The 19,538-nt window shown below is 41.5% G+C and overlaps 2 protein-coding genes across 2 annotated transcripts; both read right to left on the bottom strand.

The window, feature by feature from the left end:
- Positions 1–2,684: 2,684 nt before the first annotated feature.
- LOC115820663 (granzyme B(G,H)-like) lies at positions 2,685–4,886 on the bottom strand. Its single transcript, XM_030784302.1, has 5 exons — positions 4,829–4,886; positions 4,605–4,747; positions 3,415–3,558; positions 2,976–3,239; positions 2,685–2,831 (listed from the first exon to the last, which is right to left on the bottom strand). Exons 1-5 carry the CDS (start codon positions 4,884–4,886, stop codon positions 2,685–2,687), a joined length of 756 nt encoding a protein of 251 aa, XP_030640162.1.
- Positions 4,887–10,447: 5,561 nt separating this feature from the next.
- LOC115820662 (mast cell protease 2-like) lies at positions 10,448–15,209 on the bottom strand. Its single transcript, XM_030784300.1, has 8 exons — positions 15,152–15,209; positions 14,764–14,911; positions 14,499–14,640; positions 11,971–12,028; positions 11,729–11,879; positions 11,379–11,517; positions 10,706–10,969; positions 10,448–10,597 (listed from the first exon to the last, which is right to left on the bottom strand). The coding sequence occupies exons 1-8, from the start codon at positions 15,207–15,209 to the stop codon at positions 10,448–10,450; spliced, it is 1,110 nt and encodes a 369-aa protein (XP_030640160.1).
- Between the last annotated feature and the right edge of the window lie 4,329 nt (positions 15,210–19,538).

Genomic DNA, 19,538 nt, shown 5'->3' with positions numbered 1-19,538 from the left:
TTCATTTTGCTAGTCCAGATTACACCCTCACAAGGTTTACCAGGGTCTGGAAAGTGTACACGAAGAAGTACTGTTACTAAAAAAAAAAAAAAGTACCCTTAGTAGAGTTAAAGTATCCCTCCTGAAAAATATGCCAGGAACAGTAAAATAGTCACTCATTTAAAAGTTGCATCGATTTCTTTAAACATTGTTTGTGATTTACCAGTGTAGCTCATGTGTTCTAATTAATGTTCCTTTTTGTGGCTGTTCTGTCAGAAAGGAAGAAAACACAATGTAGAACAAGTGAATGTGTGAGGTACCAGTTTATTAACACAGGCTGATCAGTCCAACGGTAGAGACGGAGGTGAACTCGGGTGATGACTTTGGGCTTTGGCGTTTGGGAGTGGCGTCTTATGGTGCTTTGAGCTCAGCTGCAAGTGTTGGTGAAAAGTGATGTGTGAACGTGACCAGTGACGTTCTGGGGTTTGGAGCGTGTGTTTTGGGATGACAGTGGGTGGCCTGAATCTGAAAACGCTCATTTGGAGACCACCGGAGTGATGGCCTGTAGCAGAGAGAGAGAGAGCAGTAAGCATGGGGGAGGAAGTGTTTTTTATTTGTTTGTTTGTTTTTTTCTGAAGAAAAGGAATAGAGAGGTGAGTCACTGCTTTATTCATTAGAGCACTCTCATTGGAGGATTCGTTTTGAAGGACTGAAAATTCTTTTCTTGAACTTCTGTTATAAATCACATCATTTATTGTCATAATTATTTGCTCTTCTATATGTATGTTGAAATCCGTATTTTAGTTGTTGCATCCATGGTTTTTGTAAGGAGTTAGATGCTATTTAAAGTCATCAGCTTCTCCAAAATGACTCTAAGCTGCAGGAGAACAAGCTCTACCGTATTATAGAGAGAGAGAGAGGAGAAGATCCTGGAATGTGTTCACCCAAGTAAATCTGATTGTTCAGGGAGACTTTGATTCGCTTTGCTGATAGGAAAATCTATGAGAAGTCATTGTGCAGTTCCATGGGTGACGCCAGGGAAGGGCTTGTGGGTGCTGTAGCTACCCTTAGGACATGGATGTACTGAGAAAGACATTTAGCCCTGGACTTTTCTGCTGCGGGGGGGGGGGGGGGGGGCATCCCCAGAATGTAACGCTCTTTAACTAACTTGGTTGTGATTGGCCAATGAGCCCAGTCTCAGAACACCCACACAGCACACTCTCATGAGCCTGAATGACAGGCACACAGAGAGGGCCGGTAAAAACTTTATGGATTTTTTTTGACAGTCCAGGGGCCCACCAATGCAGCGGCCAGCCCACTGGGATTTGTCTCGGTATGCCCGATGGCCAGTACACCACTGGCCTAGGATAGCCATAGCGCCCCCCCTAACACTCCCAAGAAATTTGTGTGGTTTATTTAGAATTTTGACTTTTTCATATTTGACTGCTGGGGCACAGTGGAGCATTGGGTAGCGCTGTCACCTCACAGCGAGAAGGTCCTGGGTTTGATTCTTAGCTGGGAGTGTTTTCAGCGTGGAGTTTGCATGTTCTTTCTTTGTCTGCGTGAGTTTCCTCCCACAGTCCAAAGACAAGTAAGTCAGGTGAACTGGAGACACTACATTGCCCTTAGGTGTGAGTGTGTTTGTCTGTGTGCCTGACCAGTGATGGACTGGCGACCCCTCCAGGGTGTCACCCCACCTTTCTCCAAGTGAGCGCTGGGGTAGGCTCCAAATTCTGACTCCTTATAGTTATCTCTGTATGATGCTCATTCATATAACATGAGGTCTATGGAATAGAATACTGTTGATTCATTAGTCAAGGTGCTGGCAGCTGGTAGCATGAGTTTGTGATCTCAGAATCTGAGGCTGAAATGTGCACAAACCTGTGTTTGTTGCTTGCTGCTTGTGTGCAAGCCCTGGCCCGTGGCATAATTGTGTGAAACTTAATATTCAGAGGTGTGTTTAAGTAGGCTGGGTTATTAACTTGACATATATATCCCACGAGCTGAATATTTTGACTTGTGTTGAACGCAGAATGGCATTGTAACTGTCACGGAGTGGGTACTGCATATGTGCACGTGTGTCGGGGGTGTTGCAGTAGAAATTAAACTGTAGCGACCGGCAAATTAATGGAAAATCCTAAAGTTCAGAGTACCCTCGCTGAAAAGTCAAGCAACCCCATAGCACCAGCAGATGAAAATCTCTGCCATGCCCCCCCCTCCCCCCCCATGCAACCCTAGTGTGACTCTGAATTGAATTATAGTTACTAAGAAATGCAAGGAGTCCGGAACAGTTCTATTCCCATCTTTTTATATGCCTTTAAAGAAAGAGTGAAATATATTAATATGTTAGCATTAAATTTAAATTCAAATTCAAATTTTGTTGGTCACACACACACAACCATACACAGTACAATGAGCAGTGAATTGCTTATAACAACTGTCCATTAAGATAAAAAAGCGTTAAGATAGAAATGTAAGGATAAAATTTAAAATAGACATAAACAGAATATAAAGAATATAATATAAGGAAAAATACAAAAAATAAAGTATGAAAAAATATAAAAGATTATTATTAATTCATATTTTTGCCTTAAATGTTGAGGTAATACTCAAATCAGTCATAACTTAAATCTCAGATATGTGTTTTAGTACTCGTAATAAGAGGCCATCAGACATTCAAACGTCAAGGTGAAAAGAAAGAGGATTTAAGATTTTCCGTTGATCACGCTGTTAATCCACTCGATGTACTTTGAAATCTGCGTGAAAACAGTAGGATGGTCACAGCGTTTACTGTTGAAGGAAACGATGCCAACTGCAGTACGATCGCAGACCAGTGGACCTCCCATGTCTTTCTGTAGAAACCCCCCCCCAAAAAAAGATGCATTTTAAATCCAGATCCCTTTTTCTGTATTGTACCAATAGTCAAATATCTGCAATCTCATCTGGACGCAATGGAGGAAAAAATAGCGGATAAACAATTTATGTTCGAAACATACCTCACAAACCCCGTCTTTGGCGTTCTTGTCACCAACAGCACAGATTATGTTTGGAGGGAGTGTGAATTTCTGGTCTTTCCACTGATGCTCGCAGGTTTGTAGGTTCACCGTCCTCACGTTTTGATACAGGAGATCGTCCACGGTGTCCTTCCTGCTGTCTGTGGCATTCCTTCCCCATCCGGCCACCAGGCACTTTGAGTTTGCCTTGATGAGTTTGTCCTTTTTCGGAATACCCACCTTTGTCACTTTGACTTTTTTAGGAAGCTCCAACTATGTGTGAAAACAAGACAAGAATCCATGGTTTATATGTGTAGGCTTTGGTTTAGAAAACTGATTCTACTGTAACCTGTAATAAATCTGTACCAAATGACTTGTATATGCTTGTTCAGCTATTATCTAAATATGACAGATGATTAAGTGTCCACAGTAGGGACTGTACCTCCAGTAGCATGATGTTATCCCCTTTCCTCGGCTCTTTGTATGAATCAGGCCTGCGTATTTTCTTCACCTTGTATGGTTGTGGATTTTCCTTCCCATTTCCTTTCAAGTTATGAAAACCAAGAACCACACTGACAGTGTCATTCTTCCCACTGTAGGGAGGGAGGAGGAATCAGAACAGATTCATAAAACAAACAAAACACACACATGTGACAACCACACAGACTATCTACAGTATATATGTATCTGTATCTATATCTATACTTATATCTATAGACATAAATATGGATATAGGTATGAAGTGTGGCTTTTAACTGCGATAGACTGGCGACCTGTCCAGGGTGTTTCCTCGCCTTTCGCCCTATGAGCGCTGGGATAGGCTCCAGCACCCCCCTGCGACACTAATTAGGATAAGTGGCTTAGATTATGAGTGAGTGAATGACTGAGTGTGGCTATTTAATAAGAAGACTAATTCTGTCATTCAATTTTAAAGATTGTTTAATAACAGTTTAATAACAGTTTAATAACGTTAATAATGACTATTGAACAACAGTCTCTTTATTGAGGGAGGCTATTTCTGCAATCATTCCGATGCTGAGTTGTTGATCATTTCGAACGATTTGTTCGTTTGGAACGTCGGTTCTTGACGTGCATGGACGTCCACAACGTTCACCATCTTCGACACCCGCTCGACCTTCACAAAATCACTTGTCCTATTCGAGCACACGTGCACGTGACATGCGTTCTTCCCCGTAAGCTTAAGTTAGCACAGGGAAAGATTCGGTCGCTGTTTTGTTCAACCATTTTTACGACACATCAGAAAAACACTAAAATCTACTTCAAGCGATGCGTCACAACAAACTGAAGACACAGGCAGATTGAAACTTTCAGGGGTTGTTTATGTTTAAATCAGGGGTCAATGTGTACCATGTAATTTGTGCATGCATGCTGTGGTTCTATTTACATAAGCCCAGCGTCGATTTAATAGCCTCACCTTGTATATTATTAAGAACCCAAAGTCTCAGTGACATCTTATATTGCTGCAGCAAATGCTATGCTTATTTAGCAGCTTTGAGACATGAAGACTGTATTTGTGAATAAATGACTTGTATTGTTCACATCTACATCCGATAGATAACTAGCACAGATCCATTGTGTACATATCATTAATAAGGGTCTTTACCTTTGGACACAGCTGGCAGCGGTTAGCACAAAGTTGTGGCCAATCAGAAAGCCCCCACAGATATGCTTTCCATGAACCTGCACTGACACCATGTACTGCAGGGAGTTTTTCTTGGCTTTTTTCCCATTGATGATTTCACCTCCAAACGAGGCTGAAACAAAACCAAAATCCAATGAGTGACTGACATCCATCAATGCTACAACATGTAAGTCACTGGAATGAGAGGACTCACCGGTGAATGTTGCCGTGGCGATAGCTGTCACCAGCAGAGCTCTGCAGAGACCGTGCATCTTCTCGGGGAAACGTGTGTCGTCTCAGCTTCCAACTCTGTGACATTTATATAGTCATGAGACAGAGCTGCTGACCCACTGCTGTGGCTTTCACTTTGAGAGATACCAGCACACGTTTCCTCTGTAGGCTGATAGCAGCTACTTCAAACTCTCTTCGAAAAAAAAAAATGTAAAAAAAAGTTTTACACCATTTTAAAAGATGTAAGAGTTTAAAAAAAAAAAATCACAAAAAAGTTTATTACTTCTACAAAGTGTTAAAATTATTTTAAAGCATTAAGATTGTTCAAACTATTCTGTTCTGTTTGACTAAGTTTCTAAGCTGCAATGCTAAGTGTCATTTTATGTGCTATTTAAGTACGTGCAGGAATGTGCCTGCACTCCTAAAAGAAGAAGCCACACAACAAAACACTGTTAATGCACTCAGCATATTCTGTGTTGAAGACGGTAAAAAAAAAAAAAAAGCAATGAAATTAAGTTGAAAAGTATCACTCTACATTTTGACCGTGACTTTTAGAAGGAGAAAGTGCCTCATGACTATTGTCATGATGAAGTATTAATGTTATAGGGACCTATATGCTTGCTTAATTACTATATGCAGCAAAATGTATCTGTATGTTACAACAATGAGCATTTATTATGTGGAAGACAAGGCCTCTGTGTATCTGTAACACCTGAGAGCAAACACCAAGTATTCTGTGCTCCGCGAGAAAAGTTATCTTGTAAACCTCCACACATGTCCTTGGACTTGTTTGTCATGTACTGTATGAAAAGCTCTGTCCGCCTTAATTAACCTCAGTGAGAACTGCACTTCATCTCTGAGGTGTGCTTCTCCCATACGCATTTTTCCTTTTGCCTTATGATTAATGAGCATATGACTAATAATTGATAATAATTAGCCCTGCAATCAGCTATCAGGTTTTACTTCACACACCACTCAGGACTTGAACATGACTGATTTGACTGTCAACCAGATGGGGGCATGTCCTGCCCCACGAACGAAAATGTCTGCATTCGAAGGAGACTGTTTCACCCAGATGTGGTTTTCTCTGAGTCTCCCCTCAGTTTCAATACATTTCCTCAATATGTGGACAGGTTCTGTGTCACTTTCTGCTAAGAACAACAACAACAACAACAACAATAGCAGCACCCCCAAAAGCTGATCATAGAATTAAATTAATGACCAAACTAAATCAATTGAACTCTTGAAACTATCGATACTATCTACTTAATTAATTTCTCAAAACTTTTATTAAACTTGATTCAATACAACTGCTAAAACACCAAAAAAAAAAAAATCATCTGACAGATTTATGCTGAAATTAATTTATGCTAATGAAATTGCAGCTGTTGCATTGTTGTTTGCAAGATTATTGTATTTGTTGCATTCTAATTGCATTCTCAGTTATTCAGCTGGTGAAAAGATGTCATCGGAAACAGATCAATTTTCTCATAGGATTGAGCCACTAGAAGTTGACTTTATTTTTTTTTAAACTGAATAGAACAGCAAGAATGCCACATCATTCATCTCTCAATCACCGATCATTTTCCCAGTTAAGAATTAACTCCTCTTTGGCTCGTGGATTTAAACCGAGGCGTCAGCTGTTCATGCAGAGGCAGATTTTCTCAGCCGACGTTGAACTTATGCAGCTGCTTCTCATACCTCAGAGAAAATGTGAGTCTCTTCTGTTTTATCTCACCACAAAACCAGTGATGATGTGCAAAGCAAAAGAACGCGCTCCTCCGATTTTTTCTCCATTTAAAGCAGTTGGCTGCTGACTAAGCTGCCTACACGCCGTTCGCCTCTGGCTGCAGCCAAAGAGCGTCATCTGAGAAAGAAAAAACCTTCCGGTAAAGACCCTGCACTTGTGGTGGGGTGGTCGCTTGACACAGCACACGAAACCAACCCTGCACTACATCCTGACCACGTGTTTCCACTGAGCTGTGTTTGATGATCTTCAAAAACACCACAGGATTTCACATGATGCTGAGATATAATGATGACTAGAAACACATGAACTGGTATACAGAAATAAGCGAATCACTAAAAACGAAGAAGTTTATTAAAAGCGACTCACAGAGAGGGGAGCTCAGATATATGTGTCTTGCTCTCGTACACTCTCTCAGACTGATGATGGAAACTCCATTTAATGCAAAGAAAAATAATTTAAAAAAAAAGTTTGTCAGTCAGATGCTCGCTGTGTGGTGTGATGATGTTATTTTAAGGGGGAAAAGACTGATATCTACACATAAATGTTTGGCATTTTGTGTTTACCCTAGTTTTCATCAACAAACCAAGACAAACCTTGCTACTTTTCAGTCTTGCACCAAAGAAACCCCAAAGGTCCTTTTCAGAAAAAAATTGAGTTAGTATGTAAATCTACCTCTGACAATTTTGCTTTTTGAGCCAAATCCAAATTGCCCCAGTAAATGCCCTCTTAGCGGCCCGAGCGTTTAATTATAAAACAGTGATAAACGCAGTGGTCTTACCTGGCAAACTCTGGCCGCTCTGTATTCTCACACTGTGCAGCAGGTGACTGTGGCGAAATGTCTTCAGATGCATTAGTGCTCCTCTAAGATTTCGACACGGGGCTGCCTATAAATATGAAAGCACAGAGTCATCGGTCAGGTTACAGTCGGACAACTCAGAGAGTCACATGCATCTCACTCCGGAGGCCTCCAGTAAACACTCATTCACGTTGTGAAATGACAACGCTTCTCAAAAACTTAAACATTAAAAAAAAAAAAAAAAAATTACAGAACAATTTTAAAAAACTGACATAAAAGACAGGTTGGAAAAGAATGATGCCGTCACCAAGTTCTAAAAAAAAAGCTGTTTACATGTCTAATCTATGAGTAGTTTCATTCCTTTAAAGTTAAACGTTTACGCGGAAAAGCCTTTTGTAGTTTACCACATGGTAACCCTTCTAACCAGGGTGGTTGTGTTAGTGGCTTCCAGTCATAGGAGCAGTCATGTTGCTGAGTCAGTCAGGTAGACTGTCATCAGGCCAACCAGTAAAATCCAGCCTTAGTCTGGAAATGAAACCGAGGTGTTACTGAGAAAAGTTAAAGCCGTTTTTTTTTTTTTACTCTGTTGCCGCTAAAAGCCCGACACTTGTCATGTTATTTATTTATGATCCAAATTAAGTTCAGCGACGCAAGGCTAACTGTTCGGACATAGAGTATCTTGCTATAAAAATTATTTGTTTAAAAATTGTATTTGTAAAAAAAAAAAAAAAAAAAAAAAAAAAGTTTAAGTGACAAGAGTCAAACCAAAGGAATAATAAAAGAAATTGCACAGTACAAAAGAGGAAGTCTCAGTAATCTCCATGGCGACCCCACAGCTAACCTGGCAGCATGGTCACGGGTGTGCATTGGCTCCTCCACCAGATCCGTTTCTCCAGATAATTTTACCTTTTAACTATGACATCATAGTGTTTTTTTTTTTTTTTCTGCAGTTTTTGAAGGATGTTATTTTTTTTTCTCTCACACATTAAACACATTAACCACAACCTATTAAACAATAACGACGCGAACCGTAACATTTAATACATGATCACGTTCCTGATCAGATTCTCAGAGCAGAATCATTTGTGCAGTTGAGTCATTTCTTTATCTGTGGTTAACACAACTGACAAAACACTTCTCAACACTTTTCTGTTTTTCATTTGGCGTGTGGGTGGGGAATGGTTGTGTGAATTATTTTAACAAAATGTAATGCTATGCACCTTTCTCGGTCTTCTACATGCAATATCTATTACATTCTTTGTATCCAGATTTCAATGTCCTATTCAGAGCAGATCTCCTTCTGTTTCTTTTGAATTCTTCATCCAGGACGTGTGGGAACGCGTCTGACAGTAAAGGCCATCTTTCTGCGGTGAGATGGTCACACGACACAACATGAAACCGGAGACATATGAGATGCAAAACCACGTGTTTCCACTAAGGAACATTTCATCATCTTTAACAAAATATTTTCATTTTTTTTTTTAAACCGTTGAGTTAAAAGCATGGATTTAAACCTACGAACAGATAGAAGTATGAGTTTACAGGGTGTGTCATGAATTTTTTTTTTTTTTTTTTTTCAGGATTCTTAATTCGCATTTTCATAGATATTGACGTGGGGCCTCTGAGGGGACTGAGCCCCTTCAGCAAACCACATTTACATTTTTAGCATCTTCATGTTTCTCCAGAAGAGAGCTGAGTTTCACAGCTGTGCTCACTTCACTCGTTGCCATAGTAACACCCCAGCATTAGAATTCTCACTCAGTTCGATTCACAACATAAATATCTATGTTTTGTTGGTTCTGTGGTACGCGTAGTTCTCTGCTGTATCGCATGTATCGTGTGAACTTTATAAAAAGGGAAAGTGAAAGTGAAATGAGTGGTGCAGAAACTGAGCAACAGAGGATTCATATGATGTTGAAAAAAGTCATTTGCATGTCTGCATGAACAGAGGTAAGACCATGAAGAAGCATTATAATGGCATGACGTCATTCTTGTGAGAACGGGAACAATATCCAGGGCAGTTTTTTTTTTTTCAAATTGTTTCTGATATTTAGCATTTTATGTTGGGACTTTGCATGAACTGCACAAGGTTATAATGTAGAACAGTTGGGCAACTGAGACAGCTCTCATTTAGACAGGGATCAGTGTGGGGACCAAACACTTTCAAATCTACAAGACAATGCGCCTCAGCAAACGGTTCGACCAACGGTGCGTTCAGCCCAATAAAGAAAAAAAAAAAAAAAAGACAAACGGGAAGACAATAACAAACCGATATCATCCGCATTCGTAGAATATAAAGATGGCAGCAAAGCGTGACCTTGTCCTTTCACTATTTTATGACTCATCATGAAAGTAAGTAAGTCTGAAAACACTTTATTTGTCATTGTCTAAATAAAGTAATGACACTAGGACGAGACAGTTATAAATTTCATTCTAGAACTGTCTAGAACTTCAATACTGCACCAGAGACTGCCTCATACTGCCAAGTCATGTGGAAAGTCATATGAAATCATATTTATACATATATATCTATATATACGGGGAGTTTGTTGTGTGGTTTCTCTGTTTGATGCTTGGTGTGACATAATATGTCACAATACTGTTTTTTTTACATGGTGTTACAAACTGTGAGAGCACACCTCAGCCATAGTATAGTTAACACAGTGGTTGTTACATCGAATTGCGTCATGATGTCAAAATCAGTGCGTAGTGACCATGCTATGCTAATGATGGTTATTTTTTTTATGTTAATGACAGTTTTTCTGTGCCATGAGGACCAGGTGTTCCCCCTCCAAACAACCGAAGTTAAATATTCAATTGTACAAGCACTTTTTAAACACGCATATCACATTAAATGTCCACATTAAAAAACGATGGGATACATTTCCACATGTTTACAACTTTTGATAACAAAAAGGTAATTACAAAAAAAATATAGACAAAGCCTGGATTTTAGTTAAAGTGAAACAAACAAACAAACAAACAAACAAACAAACAAAAAACAGAACAGAAATATCAGCAGCCAGAGAAGGTGGGGGAAGATGAAAATCTTTCTTTCATTTTTTGATCGTTTCTGCAATCCAGGAACTGTAACTTGAAATTTGCGTGTAAACATTCGGGCGGTCTGGTCGCATGCAGTTGCCGCTGTTGAAGGACGCTATTCCCACTGCTTCACCGTTACATACCAGAGGACCGCCAGAATCCTTCTGTAAACGATACATTTATCACTCATTACAACAGTAATAAATCAAGGACTGAGATAACAACTATTTTCATTTGAGTAGAGCGATAAATATTTTCATTTGGACAAATACCTCACATGCTCCATTTCTGCTCTTGTAGCCTCCAGCACAGATTACGTTGCGTGGGAGTGTAACTTTCTTTTTCCCCCACAGATGTTGACAGATCTTCGGGTCCACGGTCTGCACACTAACCTCCAGAAGATCGTCTGACGTTTCATTTTTTTCAGTAAAACCCCACCCTGCGACCAAGCACTTGGACTTTGGCCTGATGATTCTTCCTTTTTTTGGAATCTTGACTGTTTTCACATATTTGCTTAAACTGACATCTCTGGAAAGCTTGAAACACGTTAAAAAGGAAAAAGAAAAGTTTTGAATTCCGTTTCATCTTTGAATCTTTTTTTTTTTTTTGGTACTTTGCAGAATCCATAAATAATCTTCGACATAGACGTCTACAAAGATGATGGATACCTGTGCTCCTGTTACCTGTCCCACGGTTCCATAAAACGGACCTGATCATACTAACCTATTCATACAACTACCTGCTGCCATCAGAAAGGGGTACACTCCCTATTCCAGACTCCTGGCCTCTCTCAGTTTTTCACAACCTAAGGGAGGTTTTCTTCCTTCTCCCTAACTCACTGCTGCTTGCTGAAAGGCTGTGTCTGGTCCTTCAGCCAGTAAGGTCTAATAGTCTATGTAATATCTACATAGAGTTGATGAAAACAATTCTATATAGATACATTACCTTCAGAAGCATGATGTCATCTCCAGACTTTGCTTCTCTGTATGATCTGTAGATGAATCTTTGCTGCACTTTGTATCTTTCCAGATTTTTCCTTTGCGCACTGATATTATGACTGCCGAGGACGACCGTCATTGCACCACTACTGCAATGGAGACATGCAGGGATAATTCAAAGCAAAAGTATTTTTTTGAAAATGACAAAATAAAGTAAACAGTGCAACTGTTCCTCATGTAGTTAGCGTGCGACATCTGTTCGTCAGATCCAAGGACATGAAAACCAAACTTGTAAATTCATGGCATTATTATATTTCTCAGATCCATTATGTGCATATCATTGATAAGGGTCCTTACCCTTCGTTACAGTGCGCTGCTGTTAACACAAAGCTAGGGTGGATCAGAAAGCCTCCACATTTGTGCTTTCCGTCACTCTGCACTGATGCCATGTACTGCCAGGAATTTGTCTTGGCTTTTTTTCCATTGATGATTTCATCCCCAAACGAGGCTGAAGAAAACCGACATACAATCAGTGATTGACAGCCGTCAGTGCTACGACATGTCAGTCAGATGGAAGTCACTGGAATGAAAGGACTCACCAGTGAACGTTGCCGTGGCGATAGCTGTCACCAGCAGAGCTCTGCAGAGACCGTGCATCTTCTCGGGGAAACGTGTGTCGTCTCAGCTTCCCACTCTGTGACATTTATATAGTCATGAGACAGAGCTGCTGACCCACTGCTGTGGCTTTCACTCTGAGAGATACCAGCACACGTTTCCTCTGTCTGCTAATGGAGTTTTTCTTCCAACTTAAGATATATATATATATATATATATATACACACACACACACACACAACTCGTGATTGATTCCTCTGTGCACACTGTTATGGTGAACATGTTTGGTTGCAGTATTGCACAAATGAACTGAAAGTATTCTTGCATGTTGCTGCAAGTCTTATTCTTCATTTGAAAAACTTAAAAGCACCTATCTCGTGATTGTGAACAAGACACATGAATCTTCAGCCCTACAGTTACCAGTCTAATTTTGGTTCCCTCTTCACTGAGAACGTTAAGAAGAAAATCTCTACTTCCCACGCTGATGGCAAAACACCAGCTGTCACGCACAACAGAGAGATTCTGTTTGTTTATCACTGTCTTGGACGCGTACCATATGAAGTTAAGATTAATCTGTTTCTACCTGTATCTGCCTGCAGTTCACACTCGCTCTTCCTTCTACTTTTCTTGCTTTTGTATCGGGTCTAACACAGAGCTTAGCGGTGCCACATATGCCCACAGACCGCCCCTTTCATGGCCGCTTGCTCTGTTTGTATTCTGCCTGTCTTGAAATTCGCTTTGGATGAAAGCGTCTGCTAAATGAATAAATGCAAATGAAAACGTAAACGTTATCTATGCAAAAGTGGTTGACTGCAAAACACATAGCATGCTTTCTGGTATATTGCTTTATTTCAGAATCCTTCGCTGCTGAGTCAAAGTTTCACACCGCTGCGACGTCCCCCACCTGCCGACCGCAGCCAAGGAGATGGGGGCTTTGAAACTGAGGCTGACGGTAAAGACCCTGAGTCTTGCGGTAGGGTGCCGTTTCAAAAGAACGCCAAAACCAATGGTGCAGTTCAAACTAACCACGTTTCCACTGAGCGGATGTTTGTTGTTAAATGCTTTATATTACTGAACTATAAATATAAATGTGAGCATATGACTGTGAATTTTAAAAAAAATTGCATGTGCGTAATTGAATATAATTTTGAATATATAAAACAAGAGAACGGATTATTAATGTGAAAATGTTAGCGTGAGAGTGGGGTGGTTACGTAACAACTTTAAGCGCAGTGGTGACGTCTACACACTAGTTCTCGTATATGTACTATAGGTGACTGGTTTCAAGGGTCGTTGTGTGAATGCAGTGCGTTAATGTGAAAACAAAAACATCAGTTGGTGTAAAATGTAACAACTAAAAAAGATTGTATGAAAAGATGTTCATCCTGACCTTTTCTTTTATCTCTTGTGCCTTTTCATGTGGTCTTCTTCAATGTATTTTGTAAAGTCTGCAGATTGATGCTGCTGGATCTCACTGATGCTACTGGATCAGACCAGAGATGGGTAGCTGCAGCAGTTGGGTTCGACTGTATTGGGACTATGAGTTCTCTCTCCCTCCTACACTCTTTCTCTCTGTGTGTCTGATTGGCTTTGATCGTGTGTGGCCGGGGCTTTGTGGTGTGGCGGGCTTTAACCTGTATGATTGTCTGTTTCATCTTAAGCCCACGGGCTTTCTGTTAAAATTTGTCTGGGCCATTTATCATAGAGGAAGTTGGGCCTCAGTAACAGAACAATGCTAAAATCAGATTGAAGTCTGGTGAATTCTTTATGTTCAACTGTGGACAGTTTTTATAACTATGTAAATGCTTATGCTCTTGCTTAAACCCACAGAGTTAACTAACATTCAGAATAACACAGGGCAGCATTATTAAGAATCTCAGTCAAGTTTGTGTGGCCGAAAATGCAAGAAGTAAAGTATTACACTATCATATGTATGTATGTATGTATGTACGTATTTAATTGTTTATTCCATTCTTTCTGAACTGGGAACTGGCAGTTCCAGGTATTATTGTAAATTCTTGCCCTGACACAAAATCTGCAACAAACTGGGAGGCTGAAACCAGGGCTAGTGCAAACCTGCACTAAAACACACAAAATCAGCCACTGCTTTGTTTTCCACCTGAACATACCCTGTTCGCAAAAGTCTCCATTTAAACACAGCACATGTTACATGACTTCCCCTGGTTTCATCCGCAACTGTACAGACATCGATTTGAGGCTGAGGCTAATTTAACCCAACAGATCACGGCCAGTTGGATTCTTCATGACATCCAACCAAGCAAACCGTATCACAGATCTCTCATGTTAGCTTAGCTATGAACGTGTTGTATGTATTTATCATGTAAGTTGCTTTGGATAAAAGCATCTGCCGAACTGATGAATATAAATATAAAAATGTAGGCCTAAATGTAACTCTCACAATCTTAGCAAAGGTGCATCTTATAATTTAGCACGGTGTTACCCCACAGCCACAAACTGTAATTTTCAAGATTTGTTTTAAATATTAATTTACCTGCAAAAGCATGATGTCATGCTGCAAAGTCTTGTTGTTATAACCAGGATGAGGGAGACGACGCCTCACTCTCATGCGGACAGTGAACTGATCTGTGGCAAACAGATCATGAACACCCACCACAACTGTCATACCAGGTCCGCTATGAAGAACAAGATTGTTAATTCACAAACACTGTCTATTTCTAACTTTAATTTGATAATGAAAATCGTTCTTTTTAGGAGACATGCTTTTGAGCAGAGTCAGTCCTGTATTCAACTCTTACTTGTCACAGTGGGCAGCGGTCATAACAAAGGACTCAGACACAAGAAAACCACCACAAATATGCTGATTGTTTAACTGCACAGAGACCATGTAGGGTCTGGAGTGAGGTTTGGCCTCAGTCCCATTGATTATTCCCACGTCCACATAGGCTGAGAGTGAGAGAGGGAGAGAATTTTAGTTGCAAAGAGATATTGATTACCGGTATCAAGAGGTATTGATAAGAACCAGTCTTATTTTGGTTGGTCAAGGTTTTTTTCAACCTCACCAGACCAACAGCTCTGAAGTAAGATCACTATAAGTATAAAATGTTTCTTTATAACAATATATCAAAATATTAAAAAAGAAAATATTGTAACACTAGTGTAAATAAAGTAAAATGCAGATCTTACCACAGAGAGTCAGGGCTGGCAGGACAGCAATCAGCAGGAGCAGAGGAGTGTTAGCCATGCTGTCTGTAGGACAGAGTGATCTGTGTCTCAGACAGGAGCCGTTGCTTTATATATGTGCCAGTTTGGTAGTTTCAGTGCTTTGCGGACTGCAGTTCGCTGGTCTGGTCTGACACATGCTTATTACAATCACTGATACCATCTCACTGTTAGCCAGAATCTAAGCGTTAACCACAGACCCCAAAAGTTTAGTCTACACGGGTCCAACACCTCAATAAAATGCTATTTTACTGCTTATAGAACTCGAAATAGAGCTAGAATTGGAGCTAGAATTATAACAAAGCAGTAGTACTACAGCAGGAACAATAACATTTGAGAGTGATTGACAGCCAAACAATATGTGGTCACACCAACAGTATAAGGAGTTTGTACGTTCCTTTGGACATGGAATCACAAGCATCGGAAAAAGCTGTTCGTCACTGCAAGGTGCCAGCCAGTGCATAGTCAGGGGGAAAAGAGAGTGCCCGCCATCTTGGACCATCATCCTTTTTATAGCCTGATCCCGCCTGTCGCTAGGGTTACAAATTGCTTCAGCTGGGCTGGAACAGGAGTGGAGTGAGAGAGCGAAAGCAAGAGAGAGAGAGAGAGAGAAAGAGAGAGAGAGAGCAATCCAAAAGAATGCACAGAAGACCCAACGGCATTCAAACATTGCAATAAAACATACAAGTTACACATCCCCCATTTAGTCCTAAAACTGTCTGTTTTTGACATTTCCCCTCCAGCTTTAATGGTGGTCATCCCGACCATCTGCTATTGTCTGCACCTCACTGGAAGTGTCCCACGGGTGCTTCGTTTCGGCCGAATCACCAGCTGGGCTTGATCGGTCATAGCTCCCCTTGCCGGTATATTAGACCTCCCTAAGACCTTCAATTTCTGTCTCTAAGGAGGCTTCCTGAGTTGGAACAGGGGGCCTCAGTGGTGAAGCAGTCCCCACCACGGTTTCACCGTTCCCACCAGGGGCCTCCTGCTGCTTGACATTAGCAGCCCTGAGGGACTACCCGGTCCAGGCAGAGGGCTGATCCGTGCGGAGGGTGGACTATGGTCTTGAGGCACTGGCTCAGTGCTGGTTATCGGAGATGGCCAACTGTTATTCTTTCTGAGAAATGATGCGATAGCAGGGGAGGGAGAGGAGCTCTGCTCCTGCTGTCTGGGAGCATTCGCCCAGGGCAGGGCGTGACTCAAATCTGGCCGTGGCGGTGCTGTGGTGATTTCAGATGCAGCATCAATGGAAGCTTGAGGGAAGTAGTCAACTGGGCATGGTCGGAAGTTCCTGTGAATCGTCTTGACCGGGCCATCCTTTCCCTCTGGGCGAATGACATAGACGGGCTGCCCAAACACCATGTAATGAGGAATCATTCCTGTGCTGCTGTGAATGGTGTTATTATAGACTTTTAGGAGCTCTGGAAGCTTTGATGGCCAATGGGTCTGCTCCTCCACATGGCCAACAGGGAGAGTCTGGTCTTCGGTTGGAACTGCTAGGGTGTATCTAGAAAACAAATCGGTGATAACCAGTCTATAGTGGTACCAATCCAATGGTCGCCCAAGCGACAAGCAATGGAGGCCCACAATCTCAAATGGCTAACTGGTCAGTATTGGTTTCAAAGGGGCTCTGGTTTCACCTCCTGCTTTATTCACCACTCAGGTAGGGCATTGAGCAGACCATGATCATACATCCTTGTTCATACCAACCCAGAAGAACCTGCGACGGAGCATGGAGAGTGTACGGTCTGCACTTGTGTGACCTGCTGCACAGTGGTATGGTTCCCAAACCCTGCAGCTCTGCTCTGGGGGAACAATGACTTGGTACACCAGCATCCCAGTGGTAGTCTTGGTAATGGTTCTTACAAGAACTCCGCCTTTCATCTCCAACCGATCCCATTCTTTCAATAGTGCCTGCATATAAATGGAACGTGCATGATTAGTGTCACATTGAGGGCGCTCACGTTGTTCCTTACATGTACGGACAAAGCAGATATCCGCATTCCGTTGTTGGTGCTCCGCCCATGCCTCTGCCGCTGGTTCATCCAGCAGTTGAGGTGAGGTCTCAGCAATTTGGACCGCCGCAGCCAAATTTGCTTCTCCAGGTAGTCGTGACAGCACATCTGCATTGCGGTTTACTGTCCCCGACCTATACCTAATAACTTACGATAAATTTGCCAGTTGGGCAACCCACCTTTGCTCCGTGGCACCCAGCTTGGCTGTATCAAGCCAAGGTCACTTGAGTAACTTGAGCCCCCCAGAGATAATCTTTAAACTTCTCTGTCATTGCCCACTTCAAAGCAAGAAGTTCTAACTTAAAGGAGCTATAGTTCTGGTCATTTCGCTCTTTTGGGTGTAAGCTCCAGCTTGCATAAGCAATAATGCACTTCTCGCCTTCTTGATCCTGGGAAAGCACTGTTCCTAAGCCATCCAGACTGATGTAAAGATGGAAAGGTAGGTGAAAATTTGCATAGGCCAATATTGGAGCACTCAGGAGGGCATTTTGCAGGCGATCAAATGACTCCTGGCATGCTGATGACCGTGTGATGGGGGCTGCGGGACAGTTGGCGTTGCCATACAATAATTGGTGCAGGAGGGCAGCAATCTTCGTGAACCCTGGAATGAACCAGCGGTAATATCCAACAAATCCTAAAAAGGAGCGAACTTGCCATACAGTAGTGGGCACTGGCCAGTTCCTCACTGTTGCAGTCTTATCTGAGTCTGTGGACATCCCCTTTTTGCTCTTGCCCCAAAACTTCACCTTGCATTGGGATAGCTTACATTTTTTCTGTTGAGGCTTCAATCCGTGCATTCCGAGGCATTCAAACACCTGCTCCAAACGGTTCCAATGGCTTTGGAAGTCGTGTGAATAAACGATAACATCGGCCAAGTAGATGAGAGGGTGGTCGTGCACCATCTTTCTTTTGGACTAACACTACTGGTGCAGCCCATGGACTGGAGCTCTCCTTAACAACCCCGCTGTCCAGCATGCTCTGCAGTAGTGACCTCAGCTCTGGGTAAAGACTAGGAGGCACAGGCCTATACCGCTCTCTGATGGGAGGAGCTGTGCCAGTCGGAATGTGGTGGTGAACAGCACGCTTTCGGCCAAAGTCTTCCTCATCGATAGCGAACACATCGGTCCAGTTGCAGAGGAGAGCAGTGAGCTGGGACTGCTGAGAAGATGTCAATCCTTCGCCCTGCAGATGCAGGGCCGGATGATGCCCCCTTCTCTCTGCACCCACGGCCCTTATGTCCACCTCCAAAACTGTCAGTTTTTGACATTCATACACGTGTCAGGTCTGATTTTGTACACACCACAGAATAGTATCATCCTCTTATTTCAGTTGCCTTTTTTCTGTTTTAGTTCAGATAAACACCGGTTATTGAATATCTTACATAAAAGACAGATCTGTGGAGCAATTTCACATTTACTGTCATCAGCCAGCACTAAACAGTCACAAATTTGCTGATCCATCCAAAAGCGGGAGCTTAATTTTTAAAAACATACTTTGCAAATTATGCTCTGACTTCTTCACTCACATGTGTATGTGCTGTAGATTTCCTCTGTGGTCTGCATCCATGAAAACTCAAATAGCAAAGTTCTGTTTTGCTTTTTGTCATTTGATCCAGAATAAGTTTTGATTCCAGTGGTAAGTTGGTTGATCAAAAGAACCTGAGGCCTGCAGTGCAGTATGTCTTCACCAAGCATTTCCAATGATGTGTGATTCTAAATCATAAACATAATTACATACGTGTAACTGCCAGCATATGAATAAATGTATGCGTGTATATGTGTGACTGTGTAAATATATTAGTTTGAGGAGTCAGGTTGTTAACAGTGGAACACAAAAATATTCAAAGTTTCTCTTATACTGGTTTACACATGTAACCACCTTAATAATCCAAATGATAATCCAGACAAACTGTTTATTGGTCAAACTGATCATTGCATTCATCTCCTGATGGCATTAATGCAGGTCAGGTAATGTTGTCAAGGTTACTCTGTGCATGACATCACCCCTGGCCCCCCTGATACATCAAAGAGCTCTCAGGGCATGTCTGAGTCACCCCTGGGCGGCAGAGTAATGTGGCAGGGACTGAGCCTGCATGAAGAAAACTAAACATATTGTGAAATTAGCATACCGGAACTAACCTTGGTTTTTAACTGAGCAATAAACTTTTATCTCGCTGTTCAAATCATGACTATGCTCATCCAATGATGCTTTTAAACCAGGGTAGATTAATTTGATCTTGTATCTTGTATTTCAGGTTCATAATCTGAAAGTAAAAGTTCTACTTTCTGATTTCAGTAATGAAGACAAGACTAAAATATGAGTCGTACCAGAGAGAG

This window comes from Chanos chanos, chromosome 9 (assembly GCF_902362185.1).
Source record: "Chanos chanos chromosome 9, fChaCha1.1, whole genome shotgun sequence".
NCBI lineage: Eukaryota > Metazoa > Chordata > Actinopteri > Gonorynchiformes > Chanidae > Chanos > Chanos chanos.
The sequence above is the reverse complement of the archived record's forward strand: the minus strand, read 5'-3'. Positions and strand labels throughout refer to the sequence as shown.

Bases quoted from the DNA above. Each gene is read 5' to 3' on its own strand.
- LOC115820663 (XM_030784302.1), bottom strand. From the start codon at position 4,886: ATGCACGGTCTCTGCAGAGCTCTGCTGGTGACAGCTATCGCCACGGCA. The intron at 4,748-4,828 runs GTGAGTCCTCTC...GTTTTGTTTCAG, and splicing joins CGCCACGGCAACATTCACCG to CCTCGTTTGGAGGTGAAATC. The intron at 3,240-3,414 runs GTACAGTCCCTA...ACATAGTTGGAG, and splicing joins ATAACATCATGCTACTGGAG to CTTCCTAAAAAAGTCAAAGT.
- LOC115820662 (XM_030784300.1), bottom strand. From the start codon at position 15,209: ATGGCTAACACTCCTCTGCTCCTGCTGATTGCTGTCCTGCCAGCCCTG. The intron at 14,641-14,763 runs GTAAGAGTTGAA...TGTTCTTCATAG, and splicing joins ACCGCTGCCCACTGTGACAA to CGGACCTGGTATGACAGTTG. The intron at 11,518-11,728 runs GTAAGGACCCTT...CCATTGCAGTAG, and splicing joins GCAGCGCACTGTAACGAAGG to TGGTGCAATGACGGTCGTCC.